The sequence below is a fragment of the Sceloporus occidentalis genome, unplaced genomic scaffold (genome assembly GCF_023333645.1).
Source record: "Sceloporus occidentalis isolate IW3139 unplaced genomic scaffold, rSceOcc1.0.p SCAF_3, whole genome shotgun sequence".
NCBI classification, from domain to species: Eukaryota; Metazoa; Chordata; class Lepidosauria; order Squamata; family Phrynosomatidae; genus Sceloporus; species Sceloporus occidentalis.
The window spans coordinates 73,318,869-73,343,916 of NW_028316983.1; the positions used below are offsets into that span (position 1 = coordinate 73,318,869).

At 41.8% G+C, this 25,048-nt stretch overlaps 1 protein-coding gene across 1 annotated transcript; it reads left to right on the top strand.

The window, feature by feature from the left end:
- Window positions 1-981: 981 nt before the first annotated feature.
- Window positions 982-16,679, top strand: LOC149316213 (uncharacterized). The gene is made up of 2 exons (XM_089515042.1): window positions 982-1,096; window positions 13,851-16,679. Exons 1-2 carry the CDS (start codon window positions 1,078-1,080, stop codon window positions 15,080-15,082), a joined length of 1,251 nt encoding a protein of 416 aa, XP_089371168.1. The 5' UTR covers window positions 982-1,077; the 3' UTR covers window positions 15,083-16,679.
- The last annotated feature ends 8,369 nt before the right edge of the window (window positions 16,680-25,048 follow it).

The window sequence follows — 25,048 nt, forward strand, 5'->3', positions numbered from 1 at the left end:
AGTGGGGATGCAAATGTACTGTAATTACTAAGGCTGAAGATGGCACCCACACACATAAGAACTATGTCTCGACAATAGAAGTTTTAAACAGGAAGATGCTGCATATATTAGCTGAAGCACTGGGCATGGACCCAAAATGGGAGAACATGAATTATTGAATTCGTCTGTTGAATGTTTAGATTAGTTTCTCTTGGAATATGGCTATACAGATTTTTGGATTATACAGACCTTGTAATAAAGTCACCAGGAGTTTATTACAAGGGTAACCTAACAGCCAAGAAGCTGAAAGAGCTGAGGCTGGTCAGCTACAGTTCACAACCACAAGGAGCATGCAATTTATTCCATATGCAAAGGAATCTTGTAGTATCTATGAGATTAATAAAGAAGCTAGTAGCATGAGCTTTGATTCAGAGTTCCTGCATGGCAGAATAGGGTTGAACTGGATGGCCCTTGGGGTCTCTTCCGAGTCATGATTCTATTATTCTACTAGCTTCTGTCTTAATCTCAAAAGTGCTGCAAGATCGCTTTGCATAAGGAATAAATTGCATGCTCCTTGGGGTTGTGACCCCAAGCTGGCATGCCTTACCTCTTCCAGCTTCATCTGGGCTGTCAGGTTGCCCTTGTAATAACCTGATTTTATTTAAAGGTTTGTTTAATCCAAAGATCTGCATGGCCAAAGTGCAAGAGAAATTCTCATTTGCAGTTAATAAAGGACATCTGGGCAAGTCACACACTCTCAGCCTCAGGGAAAGGCTGTGACAAAGCCCAGAAAACCCCTGTAGGTTGGAAATGGCTTGAAGGTATTACAGCATCAAAACACACACACACACACACACACACACACACACACACCCCTCCCTCCCTCCCTCCCTCCCTCCCTGCTGCCCAGACCTTGCAAAGGAGGGGCAGGGAGGAAGGAGAGCTTGAGAAAGAGCTGCCAGGCGTCAGTCGGCTGCTTTGTCGCTTAGGAGAGGCGTCTCTTCCAGTAGTTCCCCGGACATTGGGAGGACAAGGAGGAGAGGGAGAGAAAGGCAGGGGTCGCAGGGCGAGGATCGCCCCTGGCATGGGACCCAGAGAATGGGACCAGACCCAGCAGGTGAGTGGCTCCAAGGCTGCATCCACACTGCAGAAATAATCCGGTTTGATCCCGCTTTAACTGCCATGACTCCATGCTAGGGAATTCTGGGCAATGCCCAGAATTCCCTAGCATGGAGCCATGGCAGTAAAAGCGGGATCAAACTGGATCATTTCTGCAATGTGGATGAGACATTCCCACCTTCCCCCAATCATCTTCTTCAGCATCATCATTTAAAGCACTGGTTCCCAAACTTTCGTCCTCCAGATGTTTTGGACTTCAGTTCCCAGCAAGCCTGGCCAACAGTGAGGGATTCTGGGAGCTGAAGTCTAAATCACCTGGAGGACCAGAGTTTGAGAAGCACTGATTTAGAGGATTTATAGCCTTCACCTTTTCAGCCACAAAGGCTCTTCAGCAAGTGAAGTCTCTTCCCCCAGAGTTTAGGAAAGGGATGGGGATTGCTCAAGGTCTCCTTTCTTGGGTGCATCTACACTGTAGAAATAATGCAGTTTGACACTGCTTGAAGGGCCAGGGCTCCATGCCATCCGACAGAACCAGTAGTGGTTTGAGTGTTGGGCTGTGACTCTGGACTAGACCAGGGTTCAATTCCGTTTGGCCATGAAACCCCACTGGGTGACCTTGGACAAGTCACACACTCTCAGCCTCGGGGGAAGGTCATGGCAAACCCCCTCTGAACAAATCTTGCCAAGAAACCCCCATGATGGGGTGATCTTAGGGTCGCCATAAGTCAGAAATGACTTGAAGGAACAACAACAAACAAGAAAGTACCAGTGCACTTCGGCAGAGAAAGGTAAAGACCTTGTCAAAGTACAAATCCCAGGATTCCACAGGATGGAGGTCCAGCACTTAAAGTTGTGTCGAACTGCATTCTTTCCCCAGTGTAGATGCACCCCTTCTCCCAGTGTACCATCATGCATTGTTTCCTGCCCATGATATTGAAGAAAAGGGCTCTGCCGGATGGGCTTAGGGTGGGGATGGGTGCAAGATGAGCCTGGGGGGTGGATGGCAATGGAGTGGGACCTGCTTCTCTTCCATGGAGGAGGAAGTTTGCTAGGAAGCAGAGGGAAAGAGAAGTGGTGCCCTCTGTTTATATAGTCTTGCTGGTATCCCAGGAGACCAGCTTCCCTGGGTCAAGTTATTTTTTGAGAGAGGAACAGAACAAGGCTGAGTTTCTGCAGACAAGTTTTAAAGGAACAGGGACCTTATTCTACTGAAATCCCAACTAAGGTTGCATCCACACTGCAGAAATAATCTGGTTTGACACCACTTTTAACTGCCATGGTTCATTGCTATGAAATCTTGAGAACCAGAGGGTGCCACAACTACAGCTTCCAGGATTTCATAGCATTGAACAATGGCAGTTAAAAGTGGTGTCAAATCAGATTATTTCTGTAGTGTGGGTGCAGCCAAAGACACAAAAGCAGGGGCATTGTGGGGAGGGGGGGCTTACCTTTCTCCTCCCGCAGCTTACTGCCAAAGAACTTGGAGGGTCAGGCCAAAGTCCAAAAACCCGATGCTAGAGAATTTGCTCCAGGTGAAACAAAAGGTGGTTCACAGATGCCAGGCATTGGACTGACTTTTCTGGCAGTGAAAGTGCACAAATTTCAGGGCGGTGCTGTGGCAATTTGGAAGAAATGAAAAGCATCTCTCATCACCATGGTTGGCTGGCCTGAAATGCATCCAAGAAAGGGTATCCCTTTCTCGTCCTGTGTTACTTCTCCCCGCCTTGTTTCCCACAGTCTCTGAATGCCTGGTTTCCCCCCCTTTTCTGGAACAATTACACTTCCAGTACAATCCCAGCAGATTTCCAGGAATTGAATGTGGGGCTCTAAGAGAGTCTATACAGTATAGTTCATAGCCGTGTTAGTCTGGAAAATTAGTATGCAAAGGGATCTTGTAGCATCCTTGAGACTAATTGAAAGGGAAAAGCTGGTAGCATGAACTTTCCTAGACTTGAGTCTACCTCTTCAGATAAATGTGGTATCTACATTTGAGGAAGTAGACTCAAGTCTACGAAAGATCATGGCTACAGAATCCCTTTATATACTGTATATGTTAAGTATCTCTTATCCAGAATTCCAAAATACACCAAAATCCAAAATTGTCCACGTGGACGGCTGAGATAGTGACACTTTGCTTTCTGATGGCTCATTGTACATCAACTTTGTTTTATTCACAACAATATTTTAAAATATTTATAAAATTACCTTCGGACTGTGTGTATAAGGTGCATACAAAATAAAAATGAATTTCATGTTTAGACTTGGGTCCCATCTCCAAGATATCTCTTTATGTATATACCAATTATGTATATACCAATACTCTAAAATTAAAAATTAAAAACTCTGAAACATCCAAAATACATCCTGTCCCTAGCATTTTAAATAAGGGAGACTCAACTTGTATTCTACTTTTAGAACTGAGGTACTTTTTGCACGACACCATTATAGCACTAAGGTTCTTCTTTAACTGCCATGGTTGCATACTATGCAATCCTGGGGTTTGTAGCTTTGTGAGAAGGATTAGAGCTCTCTGGCTGAGAATCCTAAATGCCCCTTTCTTAACTACAAAGGAGAGTGAGCATGGTGTAATGGTCTGAGTCTTGGACTATGACCCTGGAGACTGGAGTTCAAACGCCTGCTCAGCCATGGAAACCCACTGGGCAAGTCATACTCTCTCAGCCTAAGAAAGCAAAGACAAATTCTGCCAAGAAACCCCTATGATAAATTTGCCATAGAGTCACCATAAGTCAGAAATGACTTGAAGGCATGCAACAGCAAAAACAAACTACAAACCCCACGGATCTATATGAAAGGGCTACAGCTGAATAGTAAACTCAGATGTTCACTGAGGTTGTGCTTGGACTGAATATGATCTATGCTGAAATAAATGCATCAGATATTCTCATAGCAACATTCTCCTCCCCCAAGTTACATCCTGTGCCTGTATCACAGAAATTGTTACTAGGAGAATATGAGCATACTATATACCACATATAGTATGTATGTACTTGTGTGTTCAAGCCCTCCTCCAGACAAGAGTCAATGAGCTTCCTAGTAGGGATGAATAACCAATTGCCCCTGGAACTGGTTGCCCAGCAGATGCAGGCAGTTTGGGAAAAACTAATTTTATTGTACTACTACTTCCAGAATCTCTCAGTACTCCAATAAAGTTAACTTCTCCCAAGCTCTGATTTCAGGATAACTGCTTCCACTTCTTGATATCAAACAGGGAGATGGGAGGCTGCCCATGTACTTTCTTTCCTCCTTTGTTTTTATATTTACATTAAGTCATGGTGCAGTGGTTTGAGCCTCGGACTGTGACTTTGGAGATTAGGGTTTGAATTCTGCTCAGCCATGGAAAGAGTTGGGTAGCAACTCACTGTAATGCAGATCCAGGTGAAAAGGGTGAAGGAGCCTAAGGAAACTGGAATAATTGCATGATAACTCCCTGGCTTGTCAGACAGGATATGCATAAAAGAACACACCAGAGCCATTGTGAAGGAGAGATCCCAAAGTACTAATGAGCATTGCAATGGGAAAGTCTGGGTTGCTTCTTGGGGACCAAAGGGGTGCCACGTGCAAATCATCTTGACTGTCCTGATTTGGCAGGGACAGTCATAATTAATCTTCTCTCATCTCACTTTTTCATTTGCTTTTAAAATGTCCTGGATTCTCTCTCGTCCTCCCATTTTCCCCCTTTCATCCTCACCTTACTTAAATTGTAACAGAGTGCAAAAGTAGTTTGCATTCAACTCAGCAGACAAACAGGTGGGGTGAAATCTTGTTCTCCCCTGTAGACTAGGGTGAAATCAAACTGCTGCAGCCTCTCCTAGCTTGTAGCTTTTGCCATGTTGACCACACTCTGACATTACTGTGCCACATGTGTCCCAGTTTCCATTTCTACATGTGTCCCCATTTCCATTCCTGTTCAGAGAAGTGTTCCGAGGCATTGCGTGACTATTATTTGTTATTTGATGTTTTTAATCTGTTCCCTGCTTTATTTTATTGAACCCTTTCCTGTATTGTTATGTATTATTTATATGTATTATGCTGTTATTTCTTAGATTGTATGCCATGGGCAGGTTTACTTTATTTTATTGTTTGTATGTTCAGTGCAGTGTAAATCTACAGCACTATATAAATAATAATAATAATAATTATTATTATTATTATTATTTCTAAAATGTTGGAGGGCATGCACCTGTCATCTCACTTTCCTAGAACACAGCCAACTTCAGTGCAAAAGATGCATAAGAGAATGCTAAATAGACACAGGAGGGGCAATGCCAGCCCTGAGCAGTAAGTTTACTAGACTGAGTGTTGTCCTTTCCCCCTTGGCATTCCACATCCATCTCCCCATAACTAGTTTGCTGCAAGTAACTCTTGGTTCTATGATCAATTGGCTCCTCCAATGGATACAGGTAAGGTTTTGAGCTTAAAATAGCCATGGGGATATGGACGCTTTCTGATATGAATGCAATGGGATCTTGTAGCACCTTTGAGACTATCTGAAAGAAAGAAGTTGGTAGCTTGAGATTTACTAGACTTCGGCCTCCTTCTTCAAATGCATGTTTTGAAAGCATGTATCTGAAGAAGTAGGGTGAAGTCTACAAAAGATTATGCTATCATCTTCTTTCTCTCGGTTGGTCTCAAAGGTGAAACAAGATCCCTTTGCATACTGATTTTCCAGACTAACATAGCTATATCTTTGAATTTTGACATGAAGTTCTTCATTTGTGAAGATCTGAGATGGTGCGAACTAACAGCACATGAATGTTGGGATCATTTGTCTTTTTCTAATAGGGCGGCAGCCATTTCCTCTCCTCCCCCACTGTTGCCTTACCTGTTAAACAGAGACCTGTATCTGGAAGTGTTCACTTCAGAGCAGTTTTTCACCCTACAGGAAGTGGTTAAAAAAAATGGACTGGTGAGTCACTCACATACCTGAAGCATGTGTTTTCAGGGTAACTTGGAAACAGAGAACTCACTATCTCCCCCAGTAGAAAGACACATTGAATGTTGCCTTCCTTCAATGCTCATGAATTTCTATAACAGATGGTTGCTCAAGTTTTCTGTTTGTATGTTATGTTGGAAGTGCAAAAAGAGGGTGCGTACACACGTTAGACCATCTTTTGCATTACACAATTAATAGCACTTGGTTACCATTTTAATTGTCATGGCTGCATTCTGTGGAATTCTGGGTATTGATAGTTTGGTGAGGTACAAGAGCTCTCTGGCAGAGAATTCAAAATACCTCACAAAACTACAAATCCCAGGAAACCAAATGAGGGAGCAATGGCAGTAAATATAGTATAAAAGTGCTATAACTGTGTACTTAGCATGGCATAGTGGTTTGAGTGCAGGACTAGGATACTATGTAGTTAGCATGGTGTAGAGGTGTAAGTGTTGGACTAGGATTCTGGAAGACCAGGGTTTGAATCCCTGCTCAGCCATAGAAGCCCACTGGTGACCTTTGGCAAGTCATACTCTCTCAGCCTAAGAAAAGGTCAGGGCCCAGGGTAAACCCTCTCTGAACAAATTCTGTCAAGAAAACTATGACAGGCATAGGAGGTGGTTTGGAACAGAAACCCCATATTTTGCTACCTGAGACAAAAGGCAGTTCCCGCCTTTCCATTTTTGTACGGAGAAGCTCTCCAGGCTGGAAGATTGTTGACTTGAATTGTGCACTAAGGAGGAGATAAGCATCTTTCACTGTTCTTTAAGATTAGCTTTAAAGGCCCTGAGCTGGCAACCCTGAGCCACTGTTTCCCTTGGCACTGGTGGACTGGCTGTACAAAGAAATGCTGCACTTCATCAGAATGCCCCAGCATGTACTGCATGGAAAAAGCAATGCATGGTGAGGCCTGCTAATTAAGCATCTGGCCTAGACTTCCTCCTTGCTCAGTCCTGGTCTATAACCAGTGATGTCTTTTGGCTTTCATAGATTGGGGAAAGGATACAACTAGGTAGCATTGCCAGCCAGGCTAGGAAAGAAGCATGAAATGCCACCTCAGGAGGAATGGTGTTGTCACTGCTTCCCTACAGCATCTGCTACCTGAGGCAGACACTTCACTGTCTTTGGTGCAGGGAGAGGCAGCTGTGGAAAAGTCAGGGGCCACTTTTCTCCCCCAGGATACTCCAAGGGCTACAAAGAATAGAAAAAAATTAAAAATCAGAATTTACTTTTGTATGCAATGGGATCTTGTTGCACCTTTGAGACTAAGTGAAAAATAGAGGCTGGTAGCATGAGCTTTTGTAGTCTTGTGCTTATTTCCTCAGATACATGGGGAAGTAGGCTGAAGTCTGTGAAAACTCATACTACCAGTTTCTTTCTTTAATTTAGTGTCAAAAATACTACAAGATTCCTTTGCATGCTGATTTTTCAGATTAACATGGCTATATCTTTGAATTCAGAATTCACTTCTGATTTGAAGGGGGGAAACGTGCAAAGGAAGTCCTGCAGATGATGTGGATGGTCTCTATTTACATCCTGACTTTTCCCCAAAATTGGGAGTGAAGATGGTTCAAAGAATGAATTGCTACTTCTGGAGGCTTCCAGGAGGAGTTATTCACCTTCTTTTTTGGCCAGAAAAAAGGATTGTCCAGGACATTGGGGAGAGAGTTGCAAAAGCAGCCTTGGGGGTCCACATGTGGCCTCAGCTCCAACTTTGCTTCCCCCTGGTCTAATAGTAGGGTTGGCTCTTGACAGGACTACAAACAAAAGACAAAAGAATCACAAGCCACCTTGCAAATACTGATTTAATCTAACTTCCTGTGTATAACTGTAGCCTGTGTCATATGCCTGAAAGGAAACAGTACAACAAAAGGACATTTGCAAAATAAGTCCTCCATTGTCAAACAAGATTTATCAGGGAGGAAATTTGGGCATCCATCTCTCTCACAATATAGTCCCCCACCCCCCACTCCTTTTTTGGGGGGTCTGCTTGCCCCAAAATTGCCTAACATACCTGAGAACCCTGTTATATTATCCCATGCAATCCTGTTGCCTTAGGTGACACTGTACGGGTTGTGATCATTCTGACAAAAAGGCTTTTGCCCATGCCCAACACACATTCCATTCACATTCCCACCAACTGTCCCAATTTGGCAAAGATAATCCTAATTACTCCTCTGCTGTCCCACTTTTCCAGCTGCTTTGGAAGGGTCCCTGTTTCTCTCTTGTCCTCCCACTTTCCCCCTTTGTCCACAGCTTACTTCAATTGCTGCAAACTGATTCAGAGAATCATAAAGTTGGAAGAAACCACAACGTCCATCCCTTCCAAACCCATGCTATACAAGACTACACAATCAAAGCACTCTTGCCATGCAAAAACTACACAATCAAAGATTCCAGAATACAAAAGTAGTTTGCATACAATTAACTCAGCAGGAGGAGAGGAGATAGTTGTAAGGGGAAGAAGTTTGCCCTTCTCAGTAGGCACAGGCAAAAACAAACTGCTGCACCCTCTCCTAGCTTGTGTATTCTTCCATATTACCAATCTTTGTCATTTCGACCACATAGTGATGTTGTTTGGCTGCACGTGTCCTCGTCTTACATCTGTGAAATGTTTCAGGGTATACATTCAGCCCAAAAGAGATGTGGTAGGCCAGTCTCTCCCCACAAAAAACTTTGGTTCTTTGGGAAACTGTCACTGACTTTAATCATTTGCTGTAAAAATTGCAAATTATCCCTGGACTGTTAAGGATAACAGCAGCTGGAGGAAAAGCTGATGTCATTCAGTCAGGAAGGGTGCAGGGAGGACCTCATTCCGGCTCAATGTTTTTAATTGTTCCACTGCTGTTGCCTAGATTAAATCAATGTCTTCTGAACCTGGTCCAATGTACTGCAGCTTCCGATTCCCACACAATGGCTGAAACAAAATATTGAGTTGCAGTACTGGTTACCTCTGACTTAAAAATGGATGAAGTTTATGAAGAGATACAAATACAAAGCAATTAAACCTTTACACTGAGTTGCACTGAAGCTTTCCAACTTGCCAACAGTTCATTCCTACCTAAACCTGCAGTGCTCCATTGTTTAGTTTTTCCATTCTGTGTTCATCACAGATGTATTCTTTTCTAGAATGTTTAACGCAGAGTAGTTTTAGTTTTGCCATCACTTTAAACAAACTTAATATTTTTAGTTTGTGGCATTAGTGTGTTTGCTTCATTTTACAGGGTTTTTTTCCCCATTTTATTTTTTAACATGCATTGATTGTACAACTCTCTCCATCCTCCCTGTCCCTGTTTACTAAATAGTTCAGTGGTCAGTCATCATGTACATAGCAAAGTCAATCAGAGTTCATAGTCTGTTATTCCACAGCTTTAAAGAGCATGATGGTGGGCCTTTTTTGGTAAGGTGTACCGAGACAAACAAAAAAGAATCTTGTGGCATTTTAAAGATTTATTGTGACATAAACATTTGCGGACCAGAATCTATCTCATTGGATGCTTGAAATGTTGTCCTGACCTGGCAGAAACATCTAGACACAGGCCCCATTCATACTGACCTTTTTGCGCTGGAAGGAACTGGGAAGATTCTGCCCCCCCACCCCCGAATCCTTCTGGAAGCAAGTGCCCACTACCTCAATCAGGGTATTTTAACCCTGAATGCCCTCGGAGAAATCGGTTTAAAATGAAGGCACCTTTGCTGTCAATCAAATTCAGTTCCGTTTTCGTCATAGGTGACGTTTTCTGCACCCATTGGGCAATCGGAAGTGTGTTTCCCCCCCTGCTTTTTTTTTAAAAAAACCAGGCGCCAGTATGTGCATATTTTGTCAAATTAAAAAACCTCGTGTGTGTGTGTGTGTGTGTGTGTGTGTGTGTGTGTGTTGTGGCTATTTGGGTCACTGCAGGTTATGGATCTTCCCTTGGCCCCGTTTTCAACCCCAAAATGCAATCTAATGCCATCTCTGCATCCTGCATCCTCCCTCCTTGCCACCCCAGAGTGCCTATTACAGAGTACATACACATGTAGTAATAATAATAATAATAATAATAATAATAATTAATTCCCCACCTCAGAATGCCAGAAAAGGATGCCATGCATTCTTTGCTTTCCCTCAGCTACCCCTGAATTCCTTACAGACAGTAGCAAAAGCATTCTGTATCAGTTTGCCAAATTGGAAAGAAAAACGTTTGTAACATTCACAAAGAAAAATAGCCTCCTGCAAAGTGCCCTGCTGCTGGAAGCAAGGAAATTAAAGGGAAAGTGAACAGGCAGGCAGGCACATTCTATCTATATATCTAGCTACCTGTAGCAAAAAACATGTGCATAGTCTGTCGAAAATAATTTTAAAAAAATCAAAAGAGAGAAAGCTGCCTGGTGCGAGAGGAAAGTTTGTTCCGTTCTGTGCCCTCCCTCTGACCTAATTCCCTCCCCTGAACTTGACCCTTCCTTCTCTTCCTCCTGCTCCATTACCTAGATTGCCCTCCATGGCCCCCTTCTTCCCCCCGGCTCCCTCCTCCTCCTCCTCCTCCATCACTGATTCTCCTGGCACTCTTTGGCTCCTTCCTTCTTCTCCTCCTCCTGCTCCATTATCCCAATTGCCCTCCATGGCCCCCTTCTTCCCCCCCAGCTCCTTCATCCTCCTCCTACTCTGTCACTCTTGGCACCCTTTCTCCAGTTCTGCCCTCTGCCCTCCCTCTGACCTAAACCCCTCTCCTGAACTTGCCTCATCATGATCGGGGCAAGTTCATATTCACCGAACCAAGTGTTTTTTTTAAGATACAGATTTTACCCCGATTCCAAATGACCCTCACTAAGGGGCATTTGCCCCAAAACAGTTGTGGAAGCCTCAGATTCGTTTGTGGGAGATTCGGGGTGAATATGAACTTCACATGCATAATTCGGTTCCTGATCTGGGGTAAAAGGTAGTCTGAATGACCCCACAGAGAGAGCAGAGTTAAAGATAATGAAACAGAGAAAGCCCAAGTAAGCTCTGACAATTCTGTATAAGGTTTAAGAATTGTAAAGCAAAATAATCAGTGGAAATCAGGACCATGACAGAAAAGAGCAGGAGAATGAAGGAGGTGATTGCAGAAGAGCCCTGAGAAAAGATATTATTCAACTAAAAAAGAAGAAACCTGTATGTCAATCAGCAGAGCATTGTATTGGAACAAAGTAGTGTATGTGGAAAATAAGAGAGGAGAGGACATGTATTGGGCAGAGAAAATGTAGGCTTACTTGGGATCAAAGGGCAGATATTTAAAATGAATGTCACACAAGATACAAGTCATGAAGTGTTAATAGAAGAAACAGGGGGAAAGCTCCATATCTTGTGGCAGATCAGAGAAGAGAAGGAGGCTGGGTAGAGATTTCACCAAAATGTTAGGAAGAACTTCCGAACAGTAAGAGCTGTTCGACAGTGGAACACACTCCCTTGGAGTGTGGTGGAATCTCCTTCTTTGGAGGCCTTTAAACAGAGGCTGGATGGCCATCTGTTGGAGGTGCTTTGATTGTGTATTCTTGTATGGCAGGGGGTTGGATTGGATGGTCCTTGGGGTCTCTTCCAACTCTAAGAACCTATACTGAAGATGTGAAGCAGACAAGCCTAAAAGAAGTTCAAGTGTATTACAGGAATCAAGGTGCAGGTGACCAGATGTCATAACAGCAAAGGAGGATGAGGCACCACAAAATGTAGAATATTAAAGAAAAATGTAGGACATTACCAAATAAAAGCTAAAAACACTCATAGAAATATGAATCCCTGCTTCTTAGTCATGTTCAAAGTTAATTGTATTAATCCAGCTCCAAACTCTATGTCCAAAGAACAGTCTAAACCAGTGATTCCCAAACTTTGGTCCTCCAGATGTTTTGGGCTTCAGCTCTCAGAATTCCTGACTGTTGACTAAGCTGGCTGGGGATTCTGGAAGTTCAAGTCCAAAATACTTTTATGACCAAAGTTTGGGAATCACTGGTCTCATTTCCACCTCTGCCTGTTCCCAGTGACCTATTAGCATATATTCAGCCTCATCCCAGTCACTAAGGCCTTGTAGGGGAGCCCAGCTACTCACTGTGACTGCATAAGTGGCTCCAGTGACCACTGTGGTTTGGTAATGTCACCAGTCTGGTTTTGGAGATCAGTGTGCAAATATGCTGGTATAATACAATCCTTGTGCTAGTGAGAGAAGAAACACTTGACATTGTGGTCTTTAGGTCTTCTCCCTTGTCAACCACCAAGAAGGAATATCATTCTGTGATGCTACACCCAGAGCTTACTGGTCTCCAGGGCCCAGTAGGGCCACACTCTACTCCTGCCATCAGGCCACATAGTCATTGTGAGCTATTGGAAAGATGCAGCAGTGTCCTTCCACTCTCCTCAGTCATAGGTAAGGAGGGAGAACTCCCTATCAGTCACCAATCTGATCTGAGACGCTGTTCAGAATTCACCACTCCTTAATACATCCAGGGATCACTCACATGTCTTTTTTTTTTTTAGCACAATGATTTGAATCATCTCAGTCACACATTTGAGGTTTGTTGCTCACACCATGGAACCGCATCAGTGCACATCTCTGTGAGTTTGATTGTTCACATGTGCAAGCATTTGAATAAAGATGGAGTCACTGATGCAAATGCATTAAGAACCCTTTTTTATGGAGTGTTTTATCCTGGGTGTATTCAGGTCTATTCACATCAGTTTTTCACACTACTGATGATGTGGATCTTTTTAAAAAAAAAACTCGGGGGGAGGGACCCAATATCAATTATCCCAGATTATGTGAGTTTTTGGCAGGCCCCCCGCCCAAACTTAATCGGGTGCATTCAGGATGCGTGTGAACCATGGAGATTTAACCTGGATTCACCTGAAATCTTGGAAAGTTGTTGCCAGCATTCGTGTGTGGAGTGGGGGAAAATAATGGATTTTTGGAGGTGGTTTACACAAACAAGAAACAAACAAACAGGAGATTTTTTTTAAAAAAAGAGGAACTTTTCTGTGATTGCAGAGGTGAGGAAGAACAGTCTCCCCCAACCTGGAACCCTCCAAATGTGTTGGACTATAATCCCTATCATTCCCAGCAAGTACTGCCATGCTAGCTGAGGATGATGGGAGTTGTAGTGCAACATATCTGGTTGGGGAAAGCTATGTACAGTAAATGTTCCTTGTTTGTGTGTTTGTCAGCTCTAAACATCCAAGGGTGTTGCTAAATAATTGCTTTTATTTATTATCTTGCTTCAGTCACAAAACTTTATAGAGGGTCCAAACAATGTTGTGCTCCAATTGTCATACTCCTATGTTTTCTTACATTTCCTCTTCCTTTTTCTTTTTATAAAAAGTTATTCAGGAGACAAAGACAGAACAGAACTTGGCATATTACTTTTAAAGTACTTTGCTACTTTTTGAAGGGGGCAGTTTTTAAACAGTGTAACATTTAAACATCATTGTTAGTTGTTTAGCTCTTTTTAAAAAAAAAACTGCAGTTAAAAATACAAAAATAGCCCCAACTTCCTGTCAAATGACTCCCCGAAGCAATGGTTAAACATTATTCATTGCTCTAAAAAGATGACAATAGCTGCCATTATGCTATTTTTAAGAAACAGCACAGTTATGTCCTTGTTACCCCCAAAAATAGCATGTTACAGGTAATGCCAGTACTTGTGTTACTTCCAGAATAGTTCTGTATTGACTTTTGACAGGCAGCACTGGAAGCTGCCCATTGGGAAGAACCCTAAGAAAACTGCTGTCATCTAGTTTGCACACTTAAAAACTTGTGAGAAATTACTAATGTTTGTACTCTCTTTGCTTTAGGTCACAAGAGGTGGACAGTCATACTCCTTGGCATGGCCCTGTTAGCCACAGAACTTACCTTAGGAGCTGCGAAAGAGACTTGTAATTGTAGCACAGCTATTGATTTCGATTTATTCCAGACTGAATTGGTTCCTGAGATATGCTGTGTGAATCTTAGCAGGACTAACATTGCCACTTTGGATTGGAGCGTTTTTGCTGGGATGGCAGGCTTGAGAGAGCTCTACCTTTCAAACTGTGGCATATCGGACATTATCAGAGCAGATAATGGCTCTTCAACCCTGGAGATTCTATACTTGGACCATAACCAACTAAGTAAGCTCCCAGACAGTTTCCTTAAAAATGCACCCAGTTTGCGTGTTCTTCAGTTAGAGAGCAACCAACTCCAGAAATTGCCTGAAACATTCCTGGAAGCATCTGACCAAATCCAGGAGATCCACCTTGATTCCAATAACTTAACTTCCCTTCCCTCAGGGGTTTTCAAATCCTCCCTCCTTGAACTAGGCCTCTCCAACAACAGCTGGGATTGCACTTGCACCTTGTTTGGAAATCTGGACAACTTTCAGCCTGCACCACTTGACACTGAGATAATTTGTAGCACGCCACAGCGTTTCCATGGCCTGAACCTGAAAGACATTCCTAGGCAGGAACTATGCCGGAACCATGCCCTTACAGCTCTCTTCATCAGTCTACCTTTGGTGGCTGTCCTAGTCTTGGTCACCTGCTGCTTTTGCAAACAGAAGAAAAAGACTGGCTATGCGCTCCGTGGTGGGAAGGAAAGCCGCCTAGCAACAGTGGAGAGGAATGGTGGCAAAGGGTCTGGAGACCATCACGGCTACACCCATGGTCATCTGCCCACTGCATCTGCTGCAGAGAGTGAAAAAAACATCTTGTTGAGAAACCAAGTCTTGCTGAAGCCTTCAATTGCATTACTAGGGAGCAACAGAGACCTCTATGAGGAGGTAGAGATCAAACTGGGAGCCTCTGATGATTCCATAATGCAAGGAAACCTTGACCAGGACAAGTCAGGGTCCGACAAACTGGCTGTGGCAGAGGAAAGTGTCGCAGGTGGAGAGTCTGAAGCAGAGACTGTGAGTGTGACGGATGTTCTGAAGGATTCAGCAGACCGTGAGAAATTTTACATGAACCAGTCAGTAGATTATTATAACCTGGTGCCTGGGATTGAGCTGGAAGACTCAGACCACATGGAATATGAGAATGTTGACCTTTGCTGAGGCTGTCTATTGAATCCAATTAGTCGGAAATGTGTACCACGGCTAATTTTTATTCAGTCACTTACAGGAGCAGGAACACCAGCCAGAAACACTGTGCAAAATCCTCAGATTATGAGTTATTTCATGCAAACAATGTTATGCTCTCTAGCCTTTTGTTTCTCTGTCTTTGGTGCCTTTTGTGTGGGAAATCCACCATTGTTAAAGATGAAGAAAATTTATGTTAGCTGGTCTACCCCAGTTTGAAAGGTGTGTGTGTGGGGGGGGGGGGATTGGACTCTGTGAATGGCAACTTCTTTTTAGCTTTTTGTTGCTGTGCATTTTTGAAATTTATTTTGCAGTAGGGTTTTTTTTTTTAAAGCTTAGGCCCATAAAGGAAAACAACTTGACATTTTATTTTGAGAGACTTTTAGCATGCTGTTCCATATATACCCTACATGGGATTGTCTGGCGATTCCCTCCTAAATTCCCATACTCTCTCCCCTGACCTTTTTTCTTGCTGTGTGGGCTGGTCCCTCCAGGCTCCTTCCCCTGCAAATTATGCGAATTTTGGATGGAGCTTGCTCTCTAGGAACTTTCTCCAATTATTTAAGAGCTCAGATTTCACATTGCTGTTTATATGGAGGAAGAGCAACACCTAGTGGAGAGGAGAGCACACACATGCATTTACCAGAATAATATGTTTTCCGATTTGCAGTATCCCTTTACATGGGGATGAGAATCATATGCCCCCCAAGATGTTGTTGGAATAAAAGTCCCAGCAGTCCTAGCCAGCACAGTCATATCTAAAGCACTTACTATATCCCCATTTGAATAAAATGCATCTAATTTAGGCTTAGGCTAACTGTGGGCCCAAACAGACAAAATAAAGCTGCCTTGGGTCACTTTGGAGGTATGCTGTTTAAATGATGCATGTGTCCTAAGAAGCCGGAAGCTGCGCCAAAGCCACGCTCCAGTCCTAAGGACTAGAGTGCAGCTTTGGAGCAGCTCCTGGCCTCTTAAGATGTGTGTGTCATGTAAACAGCATGCATCCAAAGTGACCAGAAGCAGCTTTATTTGGGCCTGTCTGTTTGGGCCTTGTATTGAATTCCTTTAATTTGCTCTACAGGATTTGCTACACACATGGCACTTGATCTATGGGTGGAATGCCAGAGGATGGAGTTACCTCTTGGGTCAAATGTGGCTTATTGACCCTTCCCAGTGTTATGATCCAGCACTTCAATCACAATTATAGACATATACCAGTATGCTGGAGTAAAACTCTATCATAGAAAGACATCTTTCTAAATGCCCACAGTCATACATAAGCTGATACAGAGGCACTTACTTTAAAAGACAGTATATTGCTAGGCTGTATTTCAGAGGAAGGAACTGGCAAAACCACCTCTGAGTGTTTCTTGCTTAAGAAAACCCTATGAAATTCATGAGGTCATTATAAGTCAACTGATGACTTGAAGGCACATACACATATTGCTTGGTTTTTGTTTTTGTTATTTTACTGAACAGTTAACTCTGTATACTTATTGTACCACATCCATTTTGGAAAAGGAAGAAAAAGCAAAATGTATAAATAAAGCAGAATAAATTGTTCTGTTCTTCCTTTTTAAGAGTTCTATAAGAAAAGGAGAAATATGTAGTACTGCTTTATGTGTTTCTACTAAATGGAAGCCAGTGTGATGTAGTGGATTTGAGTATTGGACTAGGAATCTGGAGACCAGGGTTTGAATCCCTGCTCAGCCTTCGAAACTCACTGGATAACCTTGGACAAGTCACACTCTCTCAGCCTCAGGGGAAGGCAAAGACAAACCACCTCTGAACAAATCTTACCAAGAAAACCCAATTATAAGGTTGCTGACGCATAAGAACAACAAAAATAAATGAATATTCTAGTTGTTTTTTAAATGTTATGTAGGAAGAATTATGGCACTTATGCACCTCAAAGCAAAGGTTTTGACTTAAATTTGTACACATTTAAGCATGTGGCCCATGGCTGCATACCCACTCTGGTCACCCACTTTTGCAGCCTCTGCTGCCACCCTTGCAGCTAGAAAATAGGCCAGCAAATTTCAAATGAACATTATTTTTCCTCTCTAAAACAACATGACAGAAAAGGCGTGCCTTTAAAAAAAGGGAATTACAGTTCTGGAAGCCTCCCGGAAATACAATTCTATGGCATTTGTTCCTCCACATTCTCCATTTTATCCAGAAAATGAGTTTCCAGTTAATTGGAAATGGGGTTCTCTCACTTTCAAATGCTGCAACATTACTGAATTTTGGTAACATCTTGCAACAATGAAGAGTGTGACCCTTGGTGCTCAGTTGATACTGACATCTTCTAAAGTTGTCAATTCATTTCCTAAATGTTCGAGTCTTGTGTTCATTTACAAGATATGCTTCACAAAGGCTGCATTTGCACTGCAGAAATAATCTGGTTTGACTTTAACTGTCATGGCTCAATGCTATGGAATTCTGGACATGGTAGTTTGTTGTGGCACCAGAGCACCATAGAATTGAGCCATGGCTGTTAAAGTGGTATCAAACCACATTATTTCTGCAGTGTGGATGCAGCCATAATTTCATTTTTCCTTAATCTTTCTGACCATTTCAAATGCAATCCTGTTCATTAGTTCAATGCTTAAAGAAAAGTACTAGGTGCAGAGCAATTTTGGACTTTAGTTAATTTTTCTTATTGCCACATTATGGACAGGGGAATCTGAAACCAAGTTATAGTGGCTTATAACATCAAGGTACACTTGTCCCTCCACATTTGCTGGGGTTAGGGGCACAAGACCCACGTGAATGTGGAAAAACTGCAAATAAAAAACCACTATGTTTTTACCTGAGAGAACACCTCTCTAGGAATCTCTAGGAGGTCCTCCAGTGCAACTCTGTGGGCAACATCTGATCTGCCAGACAATGACCATAGACTACAAATGCCTAGAAGAGTGTTCTCTCTAAGAATCTCTGGGTACTTCAGTGCGACTTTTGGTTAAAGTTGACTACAGAGTTGCGCTGGAGGACCTATATATTCTTAAAGAGAACATGTTCTTAATATCTGTGGAATCATCAAAGCCACAAAAGTCAAAGCCGCAAATGTGAAGGGACGAGTGTATTGCAATCCAGTGTTGCTATTCCCCTATTGATTTATGATGTTCTTCTTCAATTACTTCTGTACAAACAAATTGTATTCCCTTATCACTTTAATTACAAAGAAAAGGAGCATTTGTAACTTTGTACAGGTTCTTAGATACTAAGAAGCTTTCAAGAATAATTAAATGGCTGTCCAAGTTAAAAACACCATGTGTTTGCCCCATAGTCAGGCTCCTGAAAGGGGATCTGTTTATTCAATGCCTATGCAGGAGCATCCTCAGAGTAAAGGTCCAGCCCTAAAACTGTTCCTCAATCCCACCATCAAAAACTGTATCAACTGCAAACCTATGTATTAGTTACAGAAGTCTGCCCCCAGTTATTGAAGATGATACTGTTAGCTTCAATAGCAATACCAAGTACATTTCTACACTGTGTACCGAAGTACTAAGCATACTGTTGGCTTCAACATTAATGCATTAAAATTCATTAAAACATCTAAACGATCAGCTAAACCACAGATGTACATCCCCATGGTTCCCCCAGGATGTGTCTGTTATTTTACGTATCTTCTATTAATGGAACTATGATTAAGACAAACAGGTCCACACACAGAAAGATGGATATGATCTTTTTTTATTACTGATGATAGATTCCAAATTCATCTGGAGAGGAGACATGCATATATCTTTAGTCTTGTTTTTTGGATCAGCTATTTTTCTATTGAATTAAAAGTTATCTTAGTAGTGGGGAGGCAACAAAGGGAGCACAACATCCCCATGGGCTTTTTTGAATACATGGAGAACAGTGGCACAGCTCAATGCACAGGCAAGGCAGGGAATTCTGAGAAAGATTCCTTGACTGTGCCTGCTACAGTTCTTCAATACACAAATAACAGGTTTGTCCTGGGAACATATTTCAAAATTATAAGTGTACTGTTTGTTGCATAAACAATTAATCTAGTATGCAGTAGTAAAGCAATGACCAGGCAGAAATTCAACAGGTGCAGCTTTCCAAATGGCTTTATGTGTACTTCACTGTTTTGCCTGATGTATCCATAAAGAAACTATTTCATTACCCCAACAGGAAGTATAGTAAACGTCTAGTCAAACAGTCAGCATAGCTTTCCCAATGACTTACCATGTCAGCAGGAAATGCTCTGTTCATCCATTTGAAAACCTCTCCCACCTAACTAAACCATCCGTCCCGTGACATCAGACTGCCACAAATCAATGTAACATAGTCCAGGTTACAACTATGCCACAATTACTGTGGGCATATTTTGAGAAACTCTGTCCTCATACTCTATTGTTCCCCTCATTGGAACCATAGGGGGAAGCAGAACTAGCAAGTAGATTTCCAATCCCTACCCCTTTCGAACTGTTGGCTTGATATGCATCAGTTCTGTAGTCCGACCATTGTTTTTGCAGCTGCAGGCAAGTCTAGAGTATGAGAATGAGGGACGGCTTCCAAATTAGCTCCAAGTCAGTACTGTTTTCCATATGAGCAAAGCTTTAAATCAGTAGTTCCCAAACCTTGATCCTCCACATGTTTTGGACATCAGCTCCCAGAATTACTGGTTGCTGGCCAAGCTGGCTAGGGCTTCTGGGAGTTGGAAATCCAAAACACCAAGAGGACCAAAGTTTGGGAACAACTGCTTTAAAACAAGATTAGGAAATGTGTACTTCTCTTGATGTTGCATTCTGATTCCAAACAGGCCTAACCAGCATACCTAATGATAAGAGCTGATAGAAATTCCATTCTCAACAACATCTAGACAGACACATGTTCCCATTTCTACTTCAAAAATTGCTTGTAGTTTAATTGCCTTTCAAGTGATCCTCAGCCTAAAACTAAGGTAGAAAATGTTTGCCTCTCCAGAAGTACATAATTTCCTTATCACTGGACATGTTGGGCAAGGCTGCTGACACAAGTTGTAGGTCAAAACATTTGGAAGGCCAAGGGTATCCACTAGAAAGACTCTGGTTAAGGTCAGAAGAAAAGAGTAAAGCAAGGGAGAAAGTTCTCCTGAAGGACAGATTTACGAGCAGCAATAACCATTGCGAACCAAGCAAGCCTACATCATCTGTGCAAAAATTATTACTTTAGGAGACTTAGAGCCATAAATTCATTATGTGTTTAAAGCCCAGTCAAGTTTCCCAGGGGAATTACACAAAGAAAGTATTTCCTGCCTTCATTAAGGGCAGTTGTAAGCACTATTATTTCCACAGGAGCTAATCTTTCCCATTTGTTTTACGAAATACTTACACCTCTTTTGTGGAGGGACCTACATGGACCTGATCTTAGTTTTTAAAAACAAAGTAATCTTTATTGAAACGTTAAGTGGAAAGATAACAACTAAGATTATCTAGAACAAAATGATGTTAATTTAAGCCCAGTATCTCAGCAAACAGGCTGTATCATTTGATTAATCTGATTCACCAGTCCTCCTCCTCCTCCTCCTCATCATCATCATCATCATCATCATCATCATCATCATCATCATCTTTATATCCTGCTTTTTTCCAGCTGGGGATTCAAAACAGCTTACACCAATTAAAATAAACATAGTTAAAAATGAATAACATATAAAAGTTAAAAAGCAATTCAATTAACACCAAATTAAAACCAGCTAAATTAAAAACAACAACAACAAATAATAGGTCCTGCATATTATACAAGGCTTGTATGCACTGGAAAAAAAAATCTCAAAGACCTGTAGGATTTAAAAAATAATGCTTTTACCTGCTTGCAGAAGGACAGTAAGGAAGGTGCCCATCCAGCCACTCCCAGGGAGTCTGGGAGCAGCCACTGAGAAGGCCCTCTCCTGTGTTTCCACCAAATGTAATATAACCACAAAACGGAGCAGATTAAAGTCTGAAAGAAATGCAGAGAAAAGAAAAATGAAAATGAGTACCCAGCTGGTTGGGAGCAATTAGCTTACCATTCGTAAACCACTTAGTACATTAGTAAGTGGTACAGAAATGTACTTGCTATTGCTATTACATGCATTTTCACTCAGAAAATAAAAACTGCTTCTCCCAAACATCATTTTAAGGAATATATATTTATAGGGACAGATTTGGAGAAAGATTCATCAGAATTCCACTCATGTTCCAATCATGTCGCCCTCCTTTCAACACGCTCCAGTTTCTCAATGTCCTTTTTGAATTGTGGTGCCCAGAACTGGACACAATATTCCAGGTGGGGCCTGACCAGAGCAGAATAGAGAGGCACTATTACCTCCCTTGATCTAGACACTATACTTCTATTGATACATCCTAATATTGCCTTGGCCTTTTTAGCTGTTGCATCGCACTGTTGACTCACGTTCAACTTGTGGTCTGCTTGGACTCCTAGATCCCTTTCACGCATAGTTTCATTCAGCCAGGTGTCCCCCATCCTATATCTGTGCATTTAATTTCTCCACCCTAAGTGCAGTACCTTACATTTCTCCATGCTGAATTTCATTTTGTTAGCTTTCTACTTGCTTTTGCTATTGCTATGAGGCATGTTGTTGTTGTTTTGGGGGTGGGTCATAGGCCATTTTAGATCCAGGAGACCCCTTTTAAACAACAGGGACTGAACAGAAGTTATTTCTTGTTCACTTCTTGCTTTGGCCCAGGAAGGCTGCAAAATATGATGGAAATATACCCCCTACCCTCTAGTGGGCATTTTGGGGCATTCTGGCACAAAACATCTTGAAAAAATAAAATTGCAAAAATTGTTTTTGACTCCCAAAGGGTCTGGTGGGAGGGTCCAAATATTGTGGAAATGCCCACTGTGACCCCATAGTAGTGCATTTGGAGGCATTCTGGAGCAAAAAAAAAATATTTTTTTTAAAAAAATTCTATTTTACAAAAAACAATTTTTTACACTAGGGGCTCCAGGGGCCACAAAAATGGCGGGGGGGGCTGCACTTTGCCCACCTTTGCTATAAAGGAATGAAACATGATGTTGTACAAGTTGAATGGAATAAAAGGGAATTTGAAGGTGGGCATTTGTTTGCAAATTTGTTTGTTAAAAATACCATCATGAAACTGAAAGGCAAAGTTTTTTGCAAGGTGAGAACTTTGGAGAATAAACCAGAAAGGAGGAGAACAAAATAATATTAGCACTTGTTGTCAGGTTTATAAATATGGCAAGTTGAAGGGAGAGAGGATGGAAAACTGACAGTGTTGTTATTAAGTCACATAAAGAACCAGAGGAGGTGGATCACGGTATGAACGTAATAGGCTTTGTTTTGTTTTTATACAATCATAAAGATGCTTTTCACAGATCAACTGTTGCATCAGGCAAGAATTGCTCCCAAAGTTAAATAATCTAATATTCTAAGAGTTGTGTGGGGTTTTTTTAACTTGTGCTTTTTTAAGTTTATGCTTTACTTTATCCCAATGGAACTACTGTATTAGTTACAAATGCTTCTGCACACCAAGTTCATGTCTGCTTGTCTGCATTTTGCACTGTGTTATGTGACTCAGATTAATGATAGCTTTTTCAGATGCTCAATGACTACTCAAGTGAGAAAGAAACTGGGATCACACATGCTCTCCAACTTTTGTATAATAATAATAATAATAATAATAATAATAATAATAATAATACAATTTATTTATATTCCACCTTTTCCTCACAGAATCAAGGTGGATTACAAGTAAAGGCAACAGAAAAATACAAAAATAACCCACCCACCCACCCCCATTACAGCACAGTAATATAACAATAGAATAATGACACACAAAAAATCCAAATTACAACATGAAGAATACAAAATACAAAAAGAAATGCATAACATGGTAAAATAATAGTAAAAACATAACATAGCATAGCATAATAATCTAACAACCATCCCCATGTATGTTCATGTGAATGTGTGAACAGATGCCTAAACAAGTAAAACAGTGCATGGATAATCTGCTAATGCATGATTAGGGACCCTGCCTTTTGCAAAATATATTTAAGTTTTCTAAAGGTAAATTATAACCATGCATATCACATGTGTACTTACACAGTTCCCTGTTCTTGAACAGCTAATAGCCCCCAATCTATCATTCTATGCACTTTAGTATATTATCCACAAGCATGATATTTAAAGGGAGTTGGCAAGAGTTTTCTGGCTCTTTCTGCATCAGTGTGAACAATTACAATAAGCCACAGTCTATCTCTCAGAACAGGTAAGAATTTAATTCTAATTTTTCTTCATGAGGGTAGCATAACGTACAGTTGCAAGGTTGTTGTTTTTTTGCCTGGAATGATTACTGTACTTTTATCATTTCTGTGATAATACAATAGCTTTTTTGTTTGTTTGTTTGTTTGTTTGTTTGTTTAAAAAAATAATTATATTACTAAAATTTTATAAAGCCAAAACTTTGTTCAACTGATTAACATCATCCTAATAAATTGAAGATACAGGAGCCCATCTGGCAGGGGGGTGGGGGAGATAGCATTGGGCTATGCTTGTAATCTTTCAGCCCTCTAGTGAAGCTAGTAATATTCTCACAATCTTATATTTTCTTGTCATTTTCTTTTTTTAACAAAAGATAATCGTAGCACCAGATTTTCTAGTATTTAAGCTCTTAAGAACTCCTGTGCCTTTGACTGAACACTTCCAGTCTCAAAGTTCAGCTTGTTTCATTCCCTCTCAATGAATACTGTCCAGGACTTAGTGATAAGCACATTAGAATCAACATGTTGCACACTCACATGATGTTAAAAACATCCAAGATTCTCTTGGGAAAAAGTGACAAAGTTCTGTGTTGTATGGTGGGCTCCCATTTCCAGCAGGTGTGGTAAGATTCAACTCATAAGGAAGCCATCCACCCTGATCAGTAGAGAAAGGCTATTGTCTCTGAAGAATCTGAGGTGACTGATGAGTGTGGCATTGGAACCTGGGTAGTTTGTCAGTAAAACTATAACAGACTATTTGGATGCAGCTGATGAGTGCACTTAATAACCTGAATCTCAGCAGTGTCAACTAGAAGAGACTGACTGATATTGTGGGATTTACACAGGGTAGTGTGACCCTGTTGGTGCTCTTGGATATCTCAGCAGCCTTCGATACCATCAACCATGGTATCCTTCTGGAACGCCTGAGAGAGTTGGCTATCGGCGGCACTGCGCTCCAGTGGCTCCGGTCCTACCTCACAGGCAAGTTCCAGATGGTGAAGCTGGGGGACAGTTGCTCTCGTAAAAGAGAGCTGGCATCTGGCGTCCCTCAGGGTGCCATTCTGTCTCCTATGCTGTTTAACATTTACATGAAGCTGCTGGGAGAGATCATCCGGAAACATGGAGCACGGTGTTATCAGTACGCTGATGACACCCAGATCTACCTCTCCATGGCTCCAACTGATACAGTAACTAAGGAAGGCACCTCTCCTCTGGACGCTTGCCTGGGGTCAGTAATGGGCTGGATAAGGGAAAACAAACAAACTCAAGTTGAATCCAGAGAAAACAGAGGTACTCGTGATAGGTTCCCCAGATCCAGGCAGAGGAATTTGTCATCCAGTCCTGAATGGGGTCACACTTCTCCTACAGGACAAAGTATGTAGTTTGGGAGTACTCTTGGACTCATCCCTACAATTATCATCCCAAGTGGACGCGATGGCCAGGAGTGCTTGGTATCAGCTTCGGCTGATACGCCAGCTACGTCCTTGTCTGGACCGAAAGGACCTTGAAACAGTAGTACACGCACTGGTAACCTCTCGTTTAGATTTCTGTAATGCGCTCTACATGGGGCTACCTTTGTATCAGGTTCGGAAACTTCAGCTAGTTCAAAATGCTGCAGCCAGATTAGTTGCTGGCTCTCCAAGGCAAGACCATATAACACCGGTACTAAAATCTCTTCACTGGCTGCCAATTAGTTTCCAGGCCCAATACAAAGTG